Genomic DNA, 25,441 nt, shown 5'->3' on the forward strand with positions numbered 1-25,441 from the left:
CCTCCTGTTATCTCTGACTACTTATCTCTGATTTCCTACTATTCTCCCCCTCACTCAATCCACTCTGGCCACAATGATCTCTTTCTTCTCTGGTTCTGGAACATGACAGGTATAATCCTGCCTTAGAGCCTCTGCATTTGCTCTCCCCTCAGACTAGAGTATTATTCCCTCAGAGAGCCACATGACATATTCCTTAATCAACTTCAATCTTGATTTGAATGTCACCTCATATAAAGCCCTTTGCAGGCCACTCAATTTAATATTTCAAATGATCTCATTACCTCCATACTCCCTTAACCCTTTTCCTACTTTATCTACCTAGGTACCTACCTATCTACCTTTCTTTCTACCCAAATATTTATCTAAAGGTAGACAGTAATTTTTAAAAAATGCTACTGGAGAAAGTTGATTGTGTTTTTAGAGTCTAGAAAATAATTTCACTTGGGAAGTAAGGAAAGGTAGTTGAAGAGGGGGAAAAACTAATGGTAATTCTAGTGATAGGTTTATGATATTTAAAAAGATACGGGGCTTCCCTGGTGGTGCAGTGGTCAAGAATCCACCTGCCAATGCAGGGAACACGGGTTCGAGCCCTGCTCTGGGAAGATCTCACATGCCGCGGAGCAACTAAGCCCGTGCACCACAACTACTGAGCCTGTGCTCTATAGCCCGTGAGCCACAACTACTGAGCCCTCGCGCCACAACTACTGAAGCCCGCACACCTAGAGCCCATGCTCCGCAACAAGAGAAGCCACCTCAAGGAGAAGCCAGTGCACCACAACGAAGAGTAGCCCCCGCTCACCGCAACTAGAGAAAGCCCACGTGAAGCAATGAAGACCCAACGCAGCCAAAATTAAATAAATAAATAATATAATAAAATAAATAAATTTATTTTAAAATAATAAAAAGATAATGACTGTAAGGATAATACTGTTTCATTATCATTATCCTAGACTATAATGATGGGAAAGAAGGTATGGAAAGCAAGAATAAATGTGATACAACTCTCACAAGAGCCCTATGAAAGGAAACAGGACAGAGAAATCAATTCTGCTTGGGATAGGATGTGGGGGGAGGCAGAGTATCAAGGAAATTCCAGGAGAAGTATACTTTGAGCTGAGTCTTAAAGGAAGGATGAATAAGAATTCAATAATCAATAATATTCAAAAACAGGAAGACATTCTTGAAAAATTAAGAAAGCAACTTTCTAGCTAAATTCTGGTTCACAAGCATACCCAATGCTTACAAAAGCATATAAGAAACCAAATATAATATGGTTGCCCTCCACTGATGAAAAATCAGAGTTGCTAGGTTTTTTAGTTTGTAATTTAATAGCATCATGATGCAAGTTTCTTATTAAAATTAAATTATGACAAGTGTTAACATACAGGAATATATACCTTGTCTCTTGCAGTAAGAAATCGTGGATCATCTTGAAAAGCTTCTTTGACAAGTCTACTAAATCTATTAAACAGTGTAAGTAACTGCTCAACATATTTCTCAGAGTCCTAAAAATAAAGTGTTGTATATTAAGTTGAGTTTAAAAATAAAATACAAAAAATGATAAAATATAAACATAATTCTCATAACACACTATAGCTTTAAAATTTGGTAACTTTTCTGAAATATTTTTTTCTTATTAAGAAAGGTGTTCCAGCATTACTGTTTTGCCATCAATTTAAAATACCCGATTTTAAATACCTTATCCTGCATTTACAAAATAACTTTGATATATATCTATCATTGTCATTGAGGAGAACTTACAGTAGTAATAGTTTCAGCAGCTGCTACCATATCTGCCAGGCCTGCACTGATGATATGTTCCTCCAAGTCTTTCAACATTGGCTCTATCCCATTAGGAACTTTGTCCATTAATGAAAACATCAAATGTAATTCTGAAACGATAGAACACACCCATGTAATCATTTCATCCATCAGAACAGACTTTCTCTTTGATTTGTATCATGGATCTAGAATGCCTATGATAATAAGAGTGTGGGGAAATATTAGCTGGAAGTTGATAGCTTTAATAGTATTCTGTGGGTGCAGACTAGTTTAGGACTTGTTATCGTTAAGTACTATAACTTCCTGATCTACCATATCAGTCTGACAAAAATTATTTTTAAAAGAAACTCTAATTAAAGTGATCACACACTGCAAAACCCAACTCCTCTTAAAAGGTGAGTCATTTGACCTTCAATGCAATGGAATATATTTATTCTAAGAAATACAAAAGTCTACACAGAAAATTAGTTACATTTCATAAAGTAGATGCAATGTTAAATACACAATACACAGTCACATCACTAAGGGGTAAAATAATGTCCTCAGATTGTTCAGAGTAACAAGGTAATATACAACTGTATTCATAAAGAATTTTTCAGTTTGCAAAAAGCACTTTCTCCTATTAACCCATTTAATTGACCTTCACAATAATCTTACCTCACAGAATGGTTACCACTAAATAAATCCTTCTGAAGTGAGTCCACCTTGGATCAGACATAACTCTACTTAGTTTGGCATACAGAAATTCAAATATTTCATTTATGCCAAATGAGAAACTTGCTTTTACTCCAAAATACTTCTGAAGAGTGTAAGACTTAAGTGAACTGAAAAACGTACTTGAAAGACAACTAGAGATTAAATAGGACCTTGCAATTTTATGCAATGAAATCTAGAGAGTAATACATCAAAATGTTAAAAGTGGTTGTCTCTGAGTAGTAAGTATATGGGTAATTTTTACTGTATGCTTTTTGGTATTAATGTACTTGTTACCTCCCAAAACAGAACTTTATCATATTTAAGTAATAAAAAAATAACATTTAAGTAATAAAAAATACACTTCAGAAATCTTAAATTATAAGATATTTTGGGGGAGAGGGATGAAGATTACCAACATAGAGTGTTTTATTACTTTTTAAAAATATTTGCCACAAGGTTCCACACAAAAGTCAAAATACCTAGTTCTATCCTATACCATACGTTTACCATTTAAATTAGCCTTTAAAAGTAGCGTCCTACTTTTGGGAACAAACTGAAATTCGCATGTGAACGCACACAAACATACTGATACATAATGGGGAGAAATGCTTAAAATATAAGTTTATAAAGAAGATTTTCTTTACAGTGTTTCTAACTATGCTAAATATTTTTATCATTTTCTTTACGCAGTTTGCCATAACAAAAATACCTATGTATAAAAGAATGATCTAACAGCAATTTATTAAAAGTGATGTGCTTCAAAGATATCCTCTTAAAAGAGTATGAGAACTTTATGTGATGTTTTACCTACTTTCAGTTTCATTTCTCTTGATCATGCCTTGGCACTCTGCTAAGATAGTCTCTTTAAAGGATGTCACCAGGGCATTTACACAGCATTCCATGAGCTGAAATACATCAAAAATTGGTCAAGGCTATTATAAGCAACAATAAGGCACAGATCTATTCCACTCCATTTTGCTTCATAGTCCCACAAAACCACAATGTTCAACAACAGCAAAAAACTAAGAATACTGAAAGTAGATTTTACTTACCTTTACTAGAGGATTACTGAAGATGGATACTCTATTTTAGTTTACCAAAGCATACTTCCCCCTAAGGAAAAGGCTATAGAACTTAGGTTCTCTTTAGAAATTTTAATGAAAGTCCCCAACAAGGGGAGGAGAAAAAACTTTTTAATCTACAAAACAAACTGAAAAACTAAACTTTAATGAACTCTCATCTGGAGAGAACCTGTGTTGGAATTAGATTCTAAAATGCTAGAAGTATGAACATCCATTCAACACATAGTAGGTTTCATTGCTGTGAGCACCAAAGAAGTGTTAGGATACAAAGAATAAGCTATAACCTCTGCTTTGGAGAAGATCACTGTCTTATTGAGGGTGGGGAGGGAAGCAAACTTTAATAAATACAACTCAGTTAAGTGGCAAAACACACACACACACAAACAGAAACAAACAAAGGAACTACTATTTTTTTCTGGGTAGTTAAAAAGGTCTCATCCACAAGAAGAAATCTGAATTGGATATTGAAAAGTACAAATCTTAAAATGGATTGGGTATTCTAAGAAAAAAAAGCTGAATATGAAGAGAGTGGGAGAGAAAGGTAGACTGGAGCCAGATTATGAATGAAAACCTATGGTTTGGGATTTTACTCTATAGGTAGGGAAGGTTTTAAACAGAAGATAAATGTAATGAGCTTCTATTCCCCCACCAAGTCATTTTTAAAAGGTCAGTCTAATGTCAGCAAGGTAGGTGGTACTGAGTGGTGGTGGGGAGACTGGCAAACATGGCTGTTGAAAGATTGCAAGTTAAGATGGTCAGGGTCTAATGTTCTGGCTGGCTCCACTCCACCACTGCTCCTTCGTGTCATATATTTATTCTTCTTGCAGGTATCAAAATGAACAGGTTGTGATTACTAACACAAGGTACATTAAGGCTGATACCTCTCTTCTGAAAAACAGATCATTTGTCTGTATTAAGGAAGGGAATTGTGTGTGCCTTAAAAGTTCTTTGCTAAAAATTCCTCTTGGAATTGACATAATGTTGTTATATTACTGAAGTTAAATTTATGTAATGGAGATTCATTATATCACTGTTTCCACTTTTTAAAATGTTAAAAAAATTTCCACAATAAAAGGAATTTTTTCAGATCCCTCCCTCTATGAGAATTACACTAATGACTTTAAAGTCCATGTATGTCAATTTCTGTCCTAAGAAGAACAACATACATATGAAATAGTTGAGAAATTTCTGCCAGGGTGGGAAGCTCTGCCCCAATTACTGAGTAATCTCATTCTATACCAGCCCTGGAATATGCACAATGGAACACTCCCACCTTCGACAGAGAATAGGTAAATCTAACTATATACAACTAATGAAGAAGAAACAAAGTGTAATCAGATTAAGCTCTGTTTTCTAAAATAAGCTCTATTTTCTGTTTTCTAAAATAATCTCTGTTTTCTGTTTCACTGAAAATTTACACTTGAACATAATCTAGTTCAGGAGTAGTCCAAATTTTGCAGACTCCAAAAATCATGTGTCATGTGTTTCAAACTGTTGTGAAACAGCTTGTTTTTTTTTTTTAATATAGAACAGAACAAAAAAAAAATCAGAGTGCATCACATACAAAAACAATATTATTTCATAACATTGTTTCAGATATGAGCAAATAAACAAAGCATATACTAAGTCACAATAAAAAATGTATTTCTTATTGTGGGTTACAATGAGGATTTAAAGGAGAGACCAAGGAGGCTAGGTGTCCAGTGGTTAGGACTCGGGCTCTCACTGCCATGGGTCTTGGTTCAATCCCTGGTCAGAGAACCAAGATCCTGCAAGCCACGTGGTGCGACCAAAAAAATAACATAACATTACATAACATAACATAACATAAACGACAGGCTAAATTGACAAGATAGTTGAAGTAAACTGAGCAGAATTTGGTAACTGCTTAGATGAAAGGAGTTAGGGATATAAAGGTTACTGAAACACTTTCTAGCTTGAAAGGTTAAACAAGTTATTATAATAACAAATATCTTTTAATGAGCACCTACTCTGTAAATGCTTTACATACATTATCTGATTAACCCATATGTCATTTAACTCATGAAAACCTTATGAAGCAGATATTTAACATATGAGGAAACAAGCTTACAGAGGCTAAGTAACTTACAAATGTTACACAATTAGTTCATAAGGTCTTGAGCTGTAATATGAGGCCAGGTATGTGACTCCAAGCCTACAACTTTTGATACTACATTAAGAGAGCAGGTATATACTTAGTAATGGCTATGTGCTCAGAAATGAGTTAAGTGTTGTAAGGAATAGAGAAGATAAAACATGGTTTATACACTCAATGCTCTTACAATCCAGTTTGGGATATGTAACTATAGTGTATCTAAAATGTGTGCATACTTCATACATAACAGAGGTATATGAAAAGTTCAATTTCACCAATAAAGCAAAGAGATGGAAATAAACAATTATTACTACACTATAAATAAACTTCACAAGGACAGAGACTGTGTTCCATCCAGCTATATATTCATGGACTCAACACATTTGGTGCTTGATGAATAACACAACAAAGTAGCCTATAATTTGCTACTAAATCAAGTTGTAGAAACAATTGGTACAGTGGGAATTCAAATAACAGGAAATGGATGAAGGCTAGAGTATTTGGGGAGACTCGCAAGATGGGCTTTAAGAATTCTGAAGGATTTGAATAGGCAGAAAAGAAATGTAAAACATTACTTAAAAAGAATGAATCCAAGAAAAAAACGAATAGAATGAGGTATATGAATAAGAAAATATTCCTTATTGGGTAGAATGACTCCTACTGGACAGTATTAAGTTAGAAAAATAAGTTATGGCCAAATTATGAAGGGCCTTGAAAATCAGAGATAGGAAATCAAGATACTATGGTTTTTTGAATAAAGAAGTAAAATAATGAAAGAGTAGCCTCAACTCACAAAAGAAGAAATACAAATGGTCCATAATAAGAATAAAGTAGTGGAAAATCCAATGTTCTTAATGATAGGAACTAGCAGATGGATATTCCCTTGAATTAAACAATTAATGTCAATCCTAAAAAAATAAAGATACCCAGCCTCATTAGCATTTTTTGGGGGGGGGCTGCACCATGCAGCATGTGGGATCTTAGTTCCCCAACCAGCGATCGAACCCGCGCCCCGTGCATTGGAAGCGCAGAGTCTTAACCACTGGACTGCCAGGGAAGTCCCCTAGTAATTTTTAAATGCACGTTAAAAAATATTTTAAAATCTATGACACTGGGAAATTGGCAAAATTAATAGACTGAAAAAACCCAGATCAGCAAAGATAAACACGTATATTGTTAATGGGAATCAGAATTACAACAACATTTCTGAAAATCAGTTTGGTCTTATATAGCAATCTGTAAAAGGTGCATACCCTTTGCTTCAGCAATCTCATTTCCAGGAAATTCCATTCTAATAGAATGCCACATGTAAGAAAGATGTATACATAAAGATTTTAAAAATATATCAGGATATAAGATATAAACATGTAAATACATTCCAGGAAGTACTATTTATTTAAAAAAACCATAATAATAACAAATAATAATGAAAATTCCCATCATTAGAGAAGTAGTTAGGTATATTATAGTACATATATATGATGAAATATATACAGGCAATAAAAGTAATGTTATAATATAGAAGTGTTTAGAGTAAAAATGTACATCATAACTTCTTTAAATGCTAGAGGAAAGGAAGAAAGAGAGAAAAGAAAGAAAAGATGGAATTCCCTGGAAGTCCAGTGGTTAGGACTTGACATTTTCACTGCCAGGGCCCAGGTTCAATCCCTAATCAGGGAACTAAGATCCTGCAAGTTGCACAGCCTGGCCAAAAAAAAAATTTTTTTTTTAATTTAAAAAAAATAAAGAAAAGAAGGAAAGGGAAGGGAAGGAAAAGAAAGGATAGGAAAGGAGGAAAGGGGAAAAAGGAAAGAAAAGAAGAAAAGGATCAACCAAGCAAGTATGACAAAATGATGATCATTGTTGCTGGCTAGGTTTGGAGGGTGGGGTTCATTATACTATTTTCTCTACTTCCGAAAATATTTGAAAAGTTTCATAACAAATATTTTTTTAAAAAATAAAGAGAAGGGCTTCCCTGGTGGCACACTGGTTGAGAGTCTGCCTGCCGATGCAGGGGACACGGGTTCGTGCCCCGGTCTGGGAGGATCCCATATGCCACGGAGCGGCTGGGCCCGTGAGCCATGGCCGCTGAGCCTGTGCGTCCGGAGCCTGTGCTCCGCAACAGGAGAGGCCACAACAGTGAGAGGCCCGCGTACCGCAAAAAATAAATAAAAATAAAGAGAAGAATCATGGTATAGATCCCTGTGTATTGAAAATCCTTTAGAAAACTATTTTATGTAGGCAAAAAGAAGAAAGGGAGGTTGCTTGATAGAGTTCTCTCCTTATCTCCAAAGAGTCTTGTCTTAACAAGAGGGTCAGTTTCTTGAGGGCAGGGACCATGTTATTCCTCTTTTGTATTTTTCTCCCCATCATTTACCAAAGTTCTACATACAGAGTCAACCCTGAGTATATACTTGTTATTTGAAAAATACGTCTTGAATGGAAAGGATAGTGATAAACCATCTCTCTCACCTTGTATTCCCTTTCTGTCTCCTTTTGCTAGCTTCCGTGAAGAAAAAAACTTTTTGCCATATGTCATCAACTCCTGTATTTTGCCTGAGATGAGCACAACTTCTAAATCCATAGCAATCTCCCCAGAGGTCTGCAAGGTGAAACACTTTAACTATCAATGTGCTTGATGTTTTACCTTCCTTTATAGCAAAACTCTTCAAAGATGATGCCTGCCATAAAACACAGCAGGCACTCAGTATTTGTTGAATGAATGAATGCATAGCTCTGTGAAGATGAGAAAGGTGGGATAGGTAGGCTAACTGATGTACTAGAGTCTTTTTTTAGTGATATTCAATTTGCACAATGCTACTTCACTGAAGTTTAATAAAAACAATAGGAACAGTTCTGATTTTTGTTAGTTATGTAATTCCCTGTAAGTTATAATTTGCTTTTGCCTTAGCTATAAAATAGAGGAGTTGAATTAAAAATCATCCTAGATTACTCCACCTTAAGATTCTACTTTATCATTATCAGGTCTCTAACCATACATGGATATGGTTATGTATTCAAGAATTCATTTATTCCATGTGTGGTAGGCTATTCTCAAAATTAACTTCTTTTTTTTTAAAAAGGTTTTTTTAAACCTTTATAACCAGTGTTTCTTGCTTCACTTCTCAACTAGTTATACAAGTAACTCTCTACATAGACCAATGCAGTCAGTTAGACTCACCCTGACTTTTTAAATACCACCCTTAATATACTTAAATACTGAAGGTTAACAAGTACTTTACTTACTTTAATGTTAACAACTTATGACTTGTGACCTTGTTGCTAATTCCATTTTTTATCAATATTTTGCACAGGTAGCAAAATAGTGTCTATCTCTCTGAGAATCAGTAAGCAACGTCTGTAAACCACAGCCCTAACAGTAAAAACTACCATGCCAGGCACAGCACTTAATGTTTTGATATAGTAGTTCATTAAACACAAGTGGGTATTACCCCACTTTACAGTTAGGAAAACAAGGATTACAAAGGTTGAAGAAATTGACAAAGGGCACACAGCTGGTAAAATGACAATGGAATTCAAATCCTCATCTTCTTCCAACATGTATGTCCCTAACCAGTGTAATACACTGCTTCCCTATCAGAGCTCTGGTCAATGAGAAGAAATGAAGACCTGCCATCACCATTTCACTCTCTATTCCATTATTCCACTGTATAAACAATCCATTTTATTCTAGTGTTACTTTGAAGATAGGAACCCGTTCTACGTTCTTATCCCCACTAGCACAAGGCCTGACATAATTTAGGTGCACAATAAATGACTGCCTTCAGGTAAAACCAAGCTATACAGGACTATCACCTAAAATACTAATAGCCACAGAAAAAAAATTTTAAGTAATTTTTAAAAATATTTTTTCTCATTCTTTTCTTACTGTTACGTGTCACTTTTCTGTCAATAATGCCACTTCAAGCAGCACAGCTCTGAAGCCTCTTACCTGGTTTTACTAATATACGGTGCTCATTTGCTAGAGGCCCATCCAGTGATAATCAAGCTCATTAGAATTGTGTTGGGGCTAAGCTGGATCTGGGTGGGGCTAAGTTGTTCTCCTATAAGCAAAAGTTGAAGACTGGGCCTGTCAGACACCTAATGCAATGCAGCTGCTCAGAACTCTTGGCCTAACTTACTGTTTAAGTTCTCCACTGAACTGCAAGTAGCTAAAGTTGCTAAAAGGGTTATCTTCTGGATGAGTCAAGTATTACTATATCATACCTACTACAAACACATTGACAACTCAAGCATGCTTGCACATGTGTACAAAGACACACACACAAAGCATTTGATCCAAGTTTGGGCACTCAACCCAAGCTAGGCCAATTAGAGCTAGGCTAATTAAAACCGGTGGAACAAGACTCCTCTCAGGTCACAAACTGGAGGGACAAACTGGCAGCATTCATGGTCCTGACCTCAATTTAACACAGGTTCATTGGTGACACAGATACCATGAGCAGTATCACTATAGATGATATAAATTTCCAACAGTGAAAAAAATTTAAGATTCCAAACAAAAAATATATTTTCATTGCTCAATTTACACAACAACATACCTAGAAAATGAAGTGTATTACTAATATCATGCAAAAATGTTCTGGTTTAAAAGTAAAATGAAATTAAATTCTAGACTCAGATATCTAAGTGTAAACAAGATTTTCATTTACATGAGTGGCTACGGGAGCACTGAATATTATTTTTGGGATATGGGCTAATTCTTATTTATGTGGGACAGTCTGAGCACTGTGAGACATGTAGCATTCCTGGACTCCATTCACTAAAAATCAATCATTGTGACAACCAAAAAAAAAAAGCCTCCACAAATTTCAATAACACTCTCTGGAGGTAGATACTATCTTCATTGAAAATCTCTGGCCTAGAGATTTCAGTTCAAAATATCAATATATTACCCTATCCAAACAGCATAACTCACTTTTCTTCAATTCATCTCTATTAGAATCTGCTGTATTGACAACAAGCAAATCCAAATGAAAGTTGAATTAGGATAAATCTATAAAAGGATCCTAAAAATATTGTTATTACATGCTAAACCAAACATTTAAACATTTTATATATAAAAAACAGAAATATCTTGAGAGTAACTTTTATTGGCTATATATAGTATATGTCAAAATCCCTTTGGGGTATAAATTTTTATCCATTAAAAATGGGACTTTGGGACTTCCCTGGAGGTCCAGTTGTTAAGACTCCACACTTCCATTGCAGGGGGCACGGGTTCAATCCCTGGTTAGGGAACTAGGATCCCACATGCTGCACAGTGTGGCCAAAAAAAAAAGACAGGGGGACTTTCTGTTCTATCCTAAAATGAAAGAATGCTATTATGTTAGGAACTCTGTTAATGTGATTTCCTGAATTAGTTCAACGGAGGAAAATGCCACATGATCATCTCCACTGATGCTTCCCAAATAATAAAGGCATTCTTCACAATATTCTTTATTTTTTTACATTTTATTTTGATTTTAGCCTTACATAAAAGTTGTAAAAATAGCAGAGAGTACCTATACATCCATCACCCTATTTCCCATAATGGTAACTTTTTACATAACTACAGCACAACTATCAAAACCAGGAAAATAATATTAGTACAATATTATTTAACTACAGACCTTATTAGAAATTCACCAGTCTTTCCTATTCCAGGATGCTATCTACAAACCCAGATTACATTTTGTTGTTAGTTTTCCTAGTCTCCTCCAATCTGTGACAATTTCTTGGTCCGTGTGTGTGTGCTATGATCTGGACACATTTAATTTTTATTGGCATATAGTTGCTTTACAATGTTCTGTTAGTTTCTACTATACAGCAAAATGAATCAGCTATACATATACATATATTCCCTCTTTTTTTGGATTTCCTTCCCATTTAGGTCACCACAGTGCATTAAGTAGAGTTCCCTGTGCTATACAATATGTTCTCATTAGTCATTTATTTTATACACAGTATCAATAGGGTATATGTCAAACCCAATCTCCCAGTTCCTCCCATCCTCCTCTTTCCCTCTTGGTATCCATACATTAGTTCTCTACCTCTGTGTCTCTATTTCTGCTTTGCAAACAGATTTCATCTACACCATTTTTCTAGATTCCACATACGTACGTTAATATACGATATTTGTTTTTCTGACTTCACTCTGTATGACAGTCTCTAGGTCCATTCACATCTCTACAAATGACCCAATTTCATTCCTTTTTACGGCTGAGTAATATTCCATTGTATACACGTACCATATCTTCTTTACCCGTTCCTCTGTTGATGGACATTTAGGTTTGCTTCCATGTCCTGGCTATTGTAAATAGTGCTGCTGAGAACATAGGGGTGCATGTGTCTTTTTGAATTATGGTTTTCCCTGGGTATATGCCCAGTAGCGGGATTGCTGGGTCATATGCTAGTTTTATTTTTAGTTTTTTAAGGAAACTCCATACTGTTTTCCATTTACATGGCTGTATCAATTTACATTCCTACCAACAGTGCATGAGGGGTCCCTTTTCTCCACATGCTCTCCAGCATTTGTTTGTAGATTTTTTGATGATGGCCATTCTGACCCGTATGAGGTGATACCTCATTGTAGCTTTGATTTGCATTTCTCTACTAATTCATGATGTTGAGCATCTTTCCACATGCCATCTGTATGTTTTTTGGAGAAATTTCTATTTAGGTCTTCCACCCATTTTTTGATTAGGTCGTTTTTTTGATATTGAGCTTCATGAGCTGCCTGTATATTTTGGAGATTAATCCTTTGTAAGCTGCTTTGTTTGCAAATATTTTCTCCCATTCTGAGGGTTGTCTCTTTGTCTTGTTTATGGTTTCCTTTGTTGTGCAAAAGCTTTTAATTAGGTTCCATTTGTTTATTTTTTGTTTTTATTTCCATTACTCTAGGAGGTGGGTCAAAAAAGATCTCACTTCAATTTATGTCAGAGTGTTCTGCCTATGTTTTCCTTTAAGAGTTTTATAGTGTCTGGCTTTACATTTAGGTCTTTAATCAATTTTGAGTTTATTTTTGTGTGTGGTGTTAGGGAATGTTCTAATTTCATTCCTTTACATGTCCAGTTTTCCCAGCACCACTTATTGAAGAGGCTGTCTTTTCTCCATTGTATTATATATTTTTGCCTCCTTTGTCATAGATTAGGTGACCAAAGGTGCGTGGGTTTATATCTGGGCTTTATATCCTGCTCCATGGATCTATATTTCTGTTTTTGGGCCAGTAACATACTGTCTTGATCACTGTAGCTTTGTAGTATAGTCTGAGGTCAGGGAGCCTGATTCCTCCAGCTCCGTTTTTCTTTCTCAAGACTGCTTTGGCTATTCAGGGTCTTTTGTGTTTCCACACAAATTGTAAAATTTTTTGTTCTAGTTCTGTGAAAAATGCCATTGGTAATTTGATAGGGATTGCACTGAATCTGTAGATTGCTTTGGGCAGTATAGTCATTTTCACAACATTAATTCTTCCAATCCAAGAACTTGGTGTATCTCGCCATCTGTTTGTGTCATTTTGGTTTCTTTCATCAGTATCCTACAGTTTTCTGCATACAGGTCTTTTGCCTCCTTACGTAGGATCTTGACACTTTTAAAGAATAGTAGCCAGTTATTTTGTACACTGCCCCAAAAATAGGGATTCTCTAAAATTTTCTCATTAGAATAAGAGTACTAATTTTTGACAAGAATACAACAGAAATGATTTTGTACTCTTCTTAGTGTATCATATGAAGGGGTACATAATATCAATATGTCCTATTACTGGTTATGTTAACCTTGATCACTTGATTAAGATAAGTGTTTTTTGGGTTTCTCCATCGTAGTAACTATTTTTCCCTTACCAAATATCTTGAGGAAGATACTCTGAAACTGTCAATTCTACCTCAAACCTTTGGCCACTGATTTTAGTATCCATTAGTGGAGCTTGTCTGCAACAACTATTAGTGTGATCGTACCTAATAGTGATCGTCAATTTCCCTCCACATTTTTACAGAATTCTTCTCTAAAACTCTGAACATTTTTCATGTATCATGGCCAGTATTAAGTATATATCTGCATCTTTTTTCCAACGTTTTTCTACCAGATACTTATCATTTTTTGTTCCCCAATTTTTAAAAGTTCTTTATATAGTAGAACTTTATATAGTAGGGATATTGGGCTTTTGTCTGTGACATATATTTCAAATACTTTTTCCCAGGTTGTGAGCTGATTTTTAACTTTGCTGATTGTGCTTTTTGCAATTACATACTTTTTAATTTTTAAAATTATTTTAATTTATTTTTATTGAGGTATAATTGCCATATAACATTAGTTTAAGGTGTGCAACATAATAGATAATTGTATACACTGTGAATTAAGTCACCACAATTAAGTCCAGTTAACATACATACATAACTACGTAGTTAAAAATTTTATTTTCTTATGAGAACTTTTAAGATTGCAAATTTTTTACTGTATAGTCACATTTGTCAGTCTTTTCTTTTACTGACTCTGAACTCTGAGTCATAAAAAAAACCCTCTCTCTACGCCAAAGTTAAAGAGGAATTCTTCTAGTACTTGTATGATTCCATTTTTAACATGTAGATCCCTGATCTATTTGGGGTTTATTTTTCTGAATGGTGTAAAATACAGATCTAAAGATCTTTTTCCAAGTATCTGCTGAGTCATCCCATCACCATTTTTTAAAAAGTCCATCTTTACCGCCACTGATTTGACATGCAACCTTTGTCATATATAATTCTGCACTTTCTATACCATTCCACTAGTCTACTATCTATTCATGGGTCAATATCACACTATTTTTTTAAATTTATGTATTTTTATTGAAACCAATTCATAGTTGATTTAAAATATTGTACTACTTTCAGAGAGGTGTACAGTTAGTTAGGTATACAGCATAGTGATTCAGTATTTTTGCAGACTATACTCCATTATAGTTATTATAAGGTAATAGATAAAATTTCCTGCACTATACAGTATATCCTTGCTGCTTTTTTTTTTTTTTTTTTTTTTTTGCGGTACACGGGCCTCTCACAGTTGTGGTCTCTCCCGTTGCGGAGCACAGGCTCAGCGGCCATGGCTCACAGGTCCAGCCACTCCACGGCATGTGGGATCTTCCCGGACCGGGGCATGAACCCACATCCCCTGCATCGGCAGGCGGACTCTCAACCACTGCGCCACCAGGGAAGCCCGCTTATCTATTTTATATACAGTAGTTTGTATCTGTTAATCCCATACCCCTAATTTCTCTCTCCCCTCTTCCCTTGCCCCTTTGGTAACCACAAGTTTGCTTTCTATATCTGTGACTCTGTTTCTGTTTTGCATATTTGTATCGTTTAGATTCCACATGTGATGCCATACTGTGCATGCCTTTCTCTGTCTGATTTATTTCATTAAGCATAATGATCTCTAGGTCCATCCATGTTGCTGCAAATGGCAATATTTCATTCTTTTTTATGGCTAATATTCCATTGTGTGTGTGTTTGTGTGTGTGTGTACACATACACCCCACATCTTAATCCAATCATCTGTTGACGGGTACCTGGGTGGCTTCCATGTCTTGGCTATTACAAATAGCACTGCTATGAACATTGGGGTGCATGTAACCTTTCGAATTAAGAGTTTTCATCTTTTCCGGATACATAACCAGGAGTGGGATTGCTGGATAGTATAGTAACTCTATTTTCAGTTTTTTAAGGAACCTCCATACTGTTCTCCATAGTGGCTGCACTAACTTGCATTCCCAACAACAGTGTACGTGAGTACCCTTTTCTCCACATCCTCTCCAACAGTTGTTATTTGTGAACTTTTTGATGATAGCCATTCTGACAGGTGTGAGGTGGTACATCAGTGTAATTTTGATTTGCATTTCTCTAATAATTAGCAATGTTGAACATCTTTTCATATGCCTTTTAGCCATCTCTATGCCTTCTTTGGAGAAATATCTATTCAGGTCTTCTGCCCATTTTTTGATTGGGTTGTTTCTTTTTCTGATATTGAGTTTTATGAACTGTTCCTACATTTTGGATATTAACAAATCCTTGTTAATCCCTGTCGGCTGCATCATTTGTAAATATTTTCTCCCAGATTGTTTTCGTTTTCTTGATAGTTTCCTTTGCTGTGCAAAAGCTTTTACGTTTAATTAGGCCCCATTTGTTTATTTTTGCTTTCATTTCTTCTGCCTTGGGAGACTCATCCAAGAAAATATTGTTACGATTTATGACAAAGTGTCCTGAATATATTCTCTTCTAGGAGTTTTATGGTTTCAGGTCTTACATTTATGTTTTTAAATTACTTTGAACTTATTTTTGTATACGTGTGAGGGAATGTTCTAATCTCATTGTTTTACACATAGCTATATAGTTTCCCCAGACACCACTTGTTGAAGACAGTGTCGGATTGCTTTGGCAATTCGGGGTCTTTTGTGGTCCCATGTAAATTTTAGGATTATTTGTACTAGTTCTGTGAAAAATGTCACAGGTATTTTGAATAAGGATTGCAGTAAATCTGTAGATTGCTTTGGGTAGTATGGCCATTTTCAAAATATTAATTCTTCCAATCCAAGCAAGCATGGGATATCATTCCACTTCTTCGAATCATCTTCAATTTCCTTCATCAATGGTTTATAGTTCTCAGAGTATATGCCTTTAATCTCCTTGGTTAAGTTTATTCCTAGGTATTTACATTTTTTGATGTAATTTTAAATGAGATTGGTTTTTAAATTCTCTGATATTTCATTATTAGTGTATAGAAATTCAACAGAAATAGAAATACATTAATCTTGTATTCTGCAACCTTGCTGAATTCATTTCTTAGTTCTAACAGTTCTGGGGCGGAGACATTATGGTTCTCTATACAGAGTATCATGTCATCTGCAAACAGTGACAACTTTACCTCTTCCCTTTAAATTTGGATACCTTTTCTTTTTCTTGTCTTACTGCTGTGGCTAGGACTTCCAACTAGGTTAAATAGAAGCAGCTAGAATGGGCATCCTTATCTTGTTCCTGAATTTAGTGGGTAACCTTGCAGCTTTTCACCATGGAGTACTATGCTGACTGAGGGTTAGCTGTAAATGGCCTTTGTTATGTTCCCTCTACACCCACTTTGATAAGAGTTTTTACTATGAACAGATGCTGAATTTTTTCAAATGTTTTTTCTGCATCTACTGAGATGATACTGTGATTTTTATCTTTCCTTTCTTTAATGTGGTGTATCACACTGATTTGCATATGCCGAACCATCCTTGTGACACGGAAATGAATCCAATTTGATCATGGTGTATGATCCTTTTTACACATTGTTGTATTCGATTTGCTAATATTTTGTTGAGGATTTTTGCATTTGTATTCATGAAAGATATTGGCCTCTAATTTTCTATTCTTGTAGTGTCTTTGTTTGCTATTGGTATTAGGCCTCATAGAATCAATCTGAGAGTGTTCCCTCCTCTTCAACTGATTTATTTTTTTATCTCTGTGGTATCAGTTGTTCTTTCTCCTCTTTCACTTCTTATTTTGTTTATTCGGATCCTATCGGTTTCTTCTTTGTGAGCCTGGATGAAGATTTATCAATTTTGTTTATCTTTTCAAAAAAACAGCTCTTGGTTTTAATAATCTTTTCTTTTGGTGTTTTTAATCTTTATTTTTTTTCTCTATGATCTTTATTATTTCTTTCCTTCTCCTGACTTTAGGCTTTGTTTGCTCTTCTTTTTCTATTTCTTTTAGGTATTAGGTTACGTTCTTTGAGATTTTTCTTGTTTCTTGAGGAAGGCCTGAAGTTGCTATGAATGTCCCTCTTAGAACTGCTTTGCTGCATCAGATAGATTTTGGAAAGCAGTGTTTCCATTTTCATTTGTCCAGATGTATTTTCTGATTTCCTCTTTGAGTTTCATCATTGACTCACTGGATTTTTAGCAGCAGGTTGTTTAGTCTCCACATGTTTGTTATTTTCCCACTTTTCTTTCTATGGTTGATTTCTAGTTTCACACTGTTGTGATTAGAAAAAACTCTTGATATAATTTCTATCCTCTTAAATTTGTTAAGTCTTGTTTTGTGACCTAGTATGTGACCTATCCTAGAAAGTGTTCCATGTGCACTTGAAAAGAATGTTTATTCTGCCCTTTTTTTTTTTGATGGAATGTCCTGTTGACAACAATTAAATCCAACTCATCTATTCTGTCATTCAGGATCTTTGCTGCCGTATTGTTTGTCTGGATGACGTGTCCACTGATGTCAGTGGGGTCCTACTATTACTGTATTAACTGTCAATTTATCCCTTTATATCTGTTAGTATTTACTTTATACTTAGATGTTCCTGGATTGGGTGCACATATGTTAACAAGTATAATATCCTCTTCTTGTATCAATTCCTTTATCATTATATACTGCCCTTCTTTGTGATTCATCACGATCTTTGTTTTAATTTTTTCTGAAATGAGTATTGCTACCCCTGCTTTCTTATCGTTTCTGTTTGCATGAAATAACTTATCCCATACCTACCTTCAGTTTGTGTGCCCTTCATCCTAAAGGGAGTCTCTTGTAGCCAGCATACTGAAGGGTCTTGTTTTGTAATACAATTAGCCTATTTTTTTTTAAATTTATTTATGGCTGTGTTGGGTCTTAGTTGCTGCACACGGGCTTTCTCTAGTTGCAGTGAGCAGGGGCTACTCTTTGTTGCAGTGTGCAGGCTTCTCATTGCAGTGGCTTCTCTTGTTGCAGAGCATGGGCTCTAGGCATACAGGTTTCAGTAGTTGTGGCAGGTGGGCTCAACTGTTGTGGCTCACAGCCTCAGTAGTTGTGGCACATGGGCTTAGTTGCTCCATAGCATGTGGGATCCTACTGGACCAGAGCTCAAACCCATGTCCGTTGCACCAGCAGGCTGATTATTAACCACTACGCCACCAGGGAAATCCCATCCCTCCCTATGTCTTTTGATCAGTGCATTTAGTCCACTGACATATAGAGTAATTATTGGTATGTGTTTACTTAGGCCCTTTTATTACCTGTTTTCCAGTTGTTTTTGTAGTTCTTCTCTGTTCATTCCATCTTCTTTTTGTTTCTTCTATTGTTATACCACACCACTTAATTACAGAGAATTTATATAGTATGTTTTATGTCTGGTAGGGCTAGTTCTCTTCTAAGTTTTTATTTTCCAGTGTTTTCCTGGCCATTCTTACATGTTTATTTTTCCACATGAACTTTTTTTCAACTTGTCTAATTTCAATAAATAGTTGTTGGTATTTTTATTGGAATTACAGGAAATATATAAATTAATTTAGAGAAGAACTGATATCTGTACCATTTCAAGTCATAGAATTTAAGAATAAGAGATATCTCTCCATTTTTTCAAGTCTACATCCGTGTCTTTGGAGTGTCTAAAACGTTTCCTCTTACAGGTTTCACACATTTCTTACTAGACTTTTCCCAAGTATTTAATTTTCTTTGTTGCTACTATAAGTAAGGTTTGCCCTAACCTTATATCTTCTGTTTATTATTTGTGTATATGAAGACTGACATTTGTATGTTAATTTTTTATCCTGCCACTTCCCTGAATTACTTTACTGTTTGAGTTTTATCATCAACTGTGGAGTTTTCCAGACAAAGTACTATCATATCATCTCTAAAATGAGACAGTTTTCCTTTTGGCTTACCCATTCTATGCCTCTAATTGATTTCTGTAGTTTAACTGCATGGGCTAATACTTCTAATGCGCTGTTCAATAGAAGTAGAAATAGTGGGTGTCCTTGCCTTGTTTATTATCTTCATGGAAATGCCTCTAATGATTCTCCATAAAATAAGATGGCTTTAGGGCTAAGGTAGATAATTCCTGATAATATTCTTAATAAAAGAAAAATAAGTACTTTCTTAGCATCATAAAATGCATACATCATGCTAGAAAGAAGCATCATGCTAATGGTGCTTTAGAAGCACCATTTAGAAGCACTCCTATCAAACATTGAAAGAAGACAAGGATCCCCAATATTATTAACATTTTCCTAAAATAAATCATTAACAGATTTAATCAACTGAAGGAAATAAGAGATATTAATGTTACAAAGATATAATCAGATGTTTAGAATACCCAAAAGAACAAAATAAAACTCTTATAAACAAGGAAGGGAATTCAGTAAGCTGCTAAGCACTATATGAACATTACTTGAAATGTATATTTGGCCTTTATTAGGCCTGGCCTCACAACTGGGTACTACTTAGGTGAGACTTGCTCTATTATACAGAACACTGGTCCAGGAATTTGTTTTCCTAGGATGTTGAAAAGTAATCAGGTTTAGAAGATTAAGATCAAGACTTACAACATTCAAAAAAGGTAAGTGATAAATCATAATAATTTCCTAATTTTCAGAGAAAACACAAATGTCGAAAATGTACATACTTTAATATTAAATTCTGGTGTGCAACACTGTGTAGCCCCATATGAGCTGATAGGTAATTGTCTTCCACTAGTAATAGCCTAACAGGTAAGGAGAGATGAAAACTATTATCAATAAAGCATTAAGATATAGCATAGCATGTTCTAATGGCTGATAATTCCTGTAAGACAGAATTTAGGGCAGTAAGTCTGCTCCGAATAATTTTCAATTATGGAAGTCACTTTTCTTAGTAACTATTCAAATAATACTGTTCATACTTTATGCATATTAAATTAGAACCCCGGACTTGGTGATTTTTTGGTTTACTGTTCCTTCCATTACAACATACTTCACTTTAACACACCATTTCTCTTTGGAAACAGAAACTGTAAATTAACAAATATTATGTATATAGTATAATGGCCTTAGCTCAGTAAGGTATATAATACAGTAGTGTATCTGCATTAAACCTTAAATTCCCAATGTTACAATTAATTCTATAGTTTTCATGCTTAATGTCTTCTCTGCACCAAATTTTCCTGTACAGACTATATAGTGGTCACTGATTAATATTAATCTATGTTCTTAAGAGATAGGAAAGTGATAACCTTTGGGAAAAAAAGATGGTAATAATACTGTGGAGGGAGCATGATGGAATGTTTCTTACTTGCTGATAATTCTTTTTCTGGTAATTTCACAGGTATGTTCACTTTGTGATAACTCACTTACACTTGAGATTTTTGTAACTTTTGTAACTTTTCTGTATCAATCAAAATAGTTGATTTAAGAAAAATAAGCAAAAAATCAAAACAAACCATACAAACAGACCTCTTACTTCCCCAATAAGGCACAATTTCTTTGCAAGCACATTATATTGCACTTAGGGTCTTTGTTGAAACAAAACAAAAACTTATCTTTAAACTCTAGAATCATTCAGCTTGGTAAGATGTTCACACTTGGTATCCATGGAAGCACAAATTCACATCTTCTATTTCAAGTTTTTCCCAAAATGTGTGTGTGTATTTTAAAGTAGAAAGGGAGACTTAACTGTTCTATACAAGTTTTCATGTGTATTTATTTATCTCTACCTTTCTCATTCTCTTTTTCTTGCTCTCTCTTATTCACTGTATTAGTTGGACCTCTATAGTTGAACTTCTTTAAGTTTACTATAAATATGATACAACTAAGATGTATAAAATAGAGTACAAGAATAGAAAAACAACTCTATCTTACAAACTTACAACATCCCCATCCAGGAGGTATAGGCCCACCAATCAATTCAAAATATTCAAATCCCTCTAATTAAACTCATCTTTTTTCCCTCACAACGAAGATTTATTCTTATACCTGATCTTCCCGCAGCAGCACAATTCTCCCAAGCCAAAACCTTAGAAACACTGTTAACTCAGTTCTCTCCAATATCAGCCCCATTCATATTACAATGTTCCACCTCTGGGAAGTCTGTCTCTACCCTCTTTCTTTCCATTCCCATTGCTATAACCCTACCTGGCACTCCTAATACCTTGCTTGAATTATTGCAAAAGCCTCCCACTTCCTATTCCAAGCTATTCTCCACTCCAATTTTTAAAAATTTATTTATTTGGCTGTGCTGGTCTTAGTTGCAGCACACAGGATCTTCAGTTGTGGCATGCGTGACCTAGTTCCCTGACCAGGGATCGAACCCAGGCCCCATGCACTGCGAGCACAGAGTCTTAGCCACTGGACCACCAGGGAAGTCCCCCCCACTCCAATTAATCTTTCATACTGACACTAGATTAATTTTTCTGACGGATTAAGTTTGAGCATAGCATTATTTGTTTAAAAAATATTCAATGGCCTCCCTACCTTCTGAATGAAGTTCAAGCCTGGCTTTAAATCTCTATAGAGAACTTCTATAAGCAACCACTAAACCTGCCCCCTTCCCTGGCCAATATCAGAGTTATATGAAAGAGGATATATACTGTACATAATAAAAAGCAAAACAAACAAAAAAGGGAAAAACGATCCAACTCAGTCCAATATCTGAACAAATAAACATGACTATCACTCAAGATGGAAGAAGCCAAAGAAAAATCAAAAGTAAGGAAAAAAGAAATCCCATCCATAGTTGAAAAATGTCTGGTTGTAAGCAAACTGGAATGTTACTTCTTTGACTGTGAATCTAAATCTAGTTTGTAGGCTCCAAAGACTGAAAGGAACTGGAAGAAATATTATTGCTATATTTGAGCAATTTCTAAGACTCTATCCAAACTTGATTCTTAAATTCCTTAACAAAGCACACTAAGGTCATCATCCATGGAAAAGAAAACACCAGAATAGACACTGTAGCATGGCTACTACCTCTGATCATTTCTTTCTTTTAATGAGGAACTTACAACATAAAATAAATAAAAACTATTTAAAAGACTGATGTTCTCTTATCAAGTAATTAATATTTTATGTCATGACAAGAAAAGTTTGAAAACACCCTCACATAAAAAGAAAAAATAGCCCCTAGTAGTAACAGTTTGGTGCTCATTCATTCAGTATTCGCAGCCACTATTTTACAGAATGTAATTACCATCAATACTGAGAATCAACTGTATCTCTCAGGAGCATACTTTACTTGATACCTGAAAGTCCCTAATATGGTTAACTTTAGGTAGGCACAAAACATAATAGAAGGAGATTGATTAAAAATTAAGTACATTAAATTTAGAGAAGTCTAGAGCAGGGATGGCAAACAGATTTTATCTTGCACATTAGCTCTGAAGAACAATGAGTTCTGAGTAACGTGCCTTCTCAAGTTGTACTGGGAACGAGTACTAAAATCAATTAGTAATATTGGTCACAGAAGTGAGAAAGGATAAATAATGTTACTTGTTTCATGTATATACCACCCCTGGGCTACTGTACTTCAAGTAATCTCAAAGAATAAACAATTACAAAATTACTTACTGCTTCAACAGAGTTACATTCTCGCCTTGTTTCTAAATAACGTAGGGCTCGTTTTTCTTCTTCTTTTAATTTAGCATCTGCCTGTCCAGAAGCAAAATAGCAATCATTTTAAGAAAATCAAGAAAATAGCTCAAATTACCACACATACTAAGTTCTCACTTACATATTTCATATAATTCTGTACACCATTTTGTTGTAAATACGAAGGTGCCTGTGTTCTATAAAATCTCTCTGTTGAATCCAAGTATGCCTTCTCAAAATTGTCCCTATAAATTTGAAGCTTATCCTCTGGATTAGAACAAAGGTTAACTGAAAAACAGAAAATAAAATTTTACTCTAATTATGATTCAAATCAGTATTTTGAGTACAATAAATGAAATAACAAATATTGAGGAGTCATGTTCAAGGAACTGTGACAATGCTCAAGAGAACATAAAGCCATGAAAGACAAAATCCTTCTTTATGAGAAACTTAAAAAGATAACAGTATAGAGTAGTAAAGTGACAAATAGTATAGATAACATGAACTATTTTATTTTTGAATAGGAAAGAGACTGACTTCAAACTGGATGATCAAGAAACCATTCACAGAAAAGATGGGATTTGAGTTTGAGCCTTTAGGAACAAAGTAGGATTTACACTGATTAGTAAAGGAAGTAAATATTCAGAAGTAGAACAACACAGGATCAAATCGAGGTATAACAACGAGGTTGTCTGCGTGGATTGTAAGGTTAATAGAAGGTAAGGTAGAATAGTAAGTTAGGAATGGTTATGGAGAACCTCAAATCTCTGGCTAAGTAACCTGAATTTAGCATGGCCTACCACTAAATGGGTAATAAAAACACCAATAAAATTATACTTAAAAATTAATCTTGTGAAAGTATAAGGGCTAAATGATAGCAATAACATCACTATAAGAAGACTGTTTGAAAAGTCTAGAAGTAGAATTCAAAGAAGTCTTAACTGGTGGCAGTTGAAATAAAAAGAAATAAATTTCAGGGACATGGCTAATGGAAATCTAGACTTGATACCTAAAGAAACACAATGGCAATGGAGAAAGCAAGTCAAAGATAAATAAAGGTTCATTTATATAAAACTTTCTTATCGACAACTATTTTGCATCAGGCATTCTATGTTCAGTAAAGATATAGTGTCAAGAACACAGTTAAATACACTGAAGTATTACGACAGAGAAGCACAGGTACTATGAAGCACCTAACCTACTCTGGGAATTAGGAAAGGCCTCCACGAGGAAACAGAGAATGAGGATGAGTTAGCAAATAAAAGAGGAAGAAAAGTATTCTGGTCAGAGGAAACAGTACATTTGATTGAATGAAAAATGAGAGTATCACTATCAGACACTAAAAAGTTTAGAAATTCCAGAACGTATACATGGAATAAACTGATGTCCTAAAAATATAAGTGCAAAACCAGTTACCTTTCATAAGCTAGAGACTCGAATCTACATTTCTCTAATATAGGTTGCTAAAGATTCACTAGCCAAGAAATGAGTGAAATGGAGAAAATAAATATTAACCACACGAATATAAACTTTTGTAGCTTTCATTAAAACAGAATATCTTTTATGTACTCTTAATTTCATGTGGCACTAAAAGTAGATGTGACTATATTCTAATAAACATAACTTTGAGACTACTATTCTATAATTGTCTTAATTTCCATGAAAAGGAAATTTGATCATAAAGGTTCAGAACATACCATAGGATTCTCGTACTCCAATGACAAGCTGAGAATCAAAAGCTTCTCCTAATCTTTCAGCATGTACCAGCTTCATTGCACTATCTTGAAGTCTGTTTTTTATATTTGAAAAGATTGACTCATTCCATGTATCAAGCATGAGCTAGGAAAAAAAGAAGAAAATATGCCATCATTTCAATTATTAATATACCAAGTACCATAAATACACACAAAAAATTTTAAGTACAAATGCTAAAAAAGGAAATAAAATTCTTAGACCTACATTCACTTGAATACTACAGGAAAGCAACATATTTATTTATTTATTTTTATTTTTGGCTGCTTTGGGTCTTCGTTGCCACGCGCAGGCTTTCTCTAGTTGTGGTGAGCGGATGTTACTCTTCATTGCGGTGTGTGGGCTTCTCATCGTGGTGGCTTCTCTTGTTGCGGAGCACAGGCTGGGCGCACTGGGCTTCAGTAGTTGCAGTATGTGGGCTCAGTAGTTGCGGCACTCAGGCCCTAGAGCACAAGGGCTTCAGTAGTTGCGGTGCATGGGCTCAGCAGTTGCGGCACGTGAGTTCTAGGGTGCACGGGCTTCAGTAGTTGTGGGACACAGACTCAGTAGCTACGGCTTGTGGGCTCTAGAGTGCAGTCTCAGTAGTCGTGGTGCAAGGGCTTAGCTGCTCTGCGGCAGGTGGGATTTTCCCGGACCAGGGATCAACCAATGTCCCCTGCACTGGCAGGTGGATTTTTAAGTACCGCGCCACCA

General features: G+C 35.2%; 1 protein-coding gene across 3 annotated transcripts in view; it reads right to left on the reverse strand.

Moving 5' to 3' along the window:
* Positions 1-25,441, reverse strand: part of CUL5 (cullin 5) — a 96,677-nt gene that overhangs the window by 27,718 nt on the left and 43,518 nt on the right. For 2 of the 3 annotated variants that reach the window (XM_027082405.1, XM_027082403.1), the window contains exons 5-11: positions 24,694-24,835; positions 23,139-23,284; positions 22,976-23,056; positions 20,062-20,139; positions 3,290-3,383; positions 1,762-1,892; positions 1,398-1,505 (exon numbers count right to left, since the gene is read on the reverse strand). In XM_027082405.1, the coding sequence (XP_026938206.1) occupies positions 1,398-1,505; positions 1,762-1,892; positions 3,290-3,383; positions 20,062-20,139; positions 22,976-23,056; positions 23,139-23,284; positions 24,694-24,835 (780 nt within the window). The remainder of the gene's footprint in view (positions 1-1,397; positions 1,506-1,761; positions 1,893-3,289; positions 3,384-20,061; positions 20,140-22,975; positions 23,057-23,138; positions 23,285-24,693; positions 24,836-25,441) is intronic. The other variant, XM_027082404.1, reaches the window with a different exon arrangement.

This window comes from Aethalodelphis obliquidens, unplaced genomic scaffold (assembly GCF_003676395.1).
Source record: "Aethalodelphis obliquidens isolate GAN/ISIS:26980383/991018 unplaced genomic scaffold, ASM367639v1 scaffold46, whole genome shotgun sequence".
NCBI lineage: Eukaryota > Metazoa > Chordata > Mammalia > Artiodactyla > Delphinidae > Aethalodelphis > Aethalodelphis obliquidens.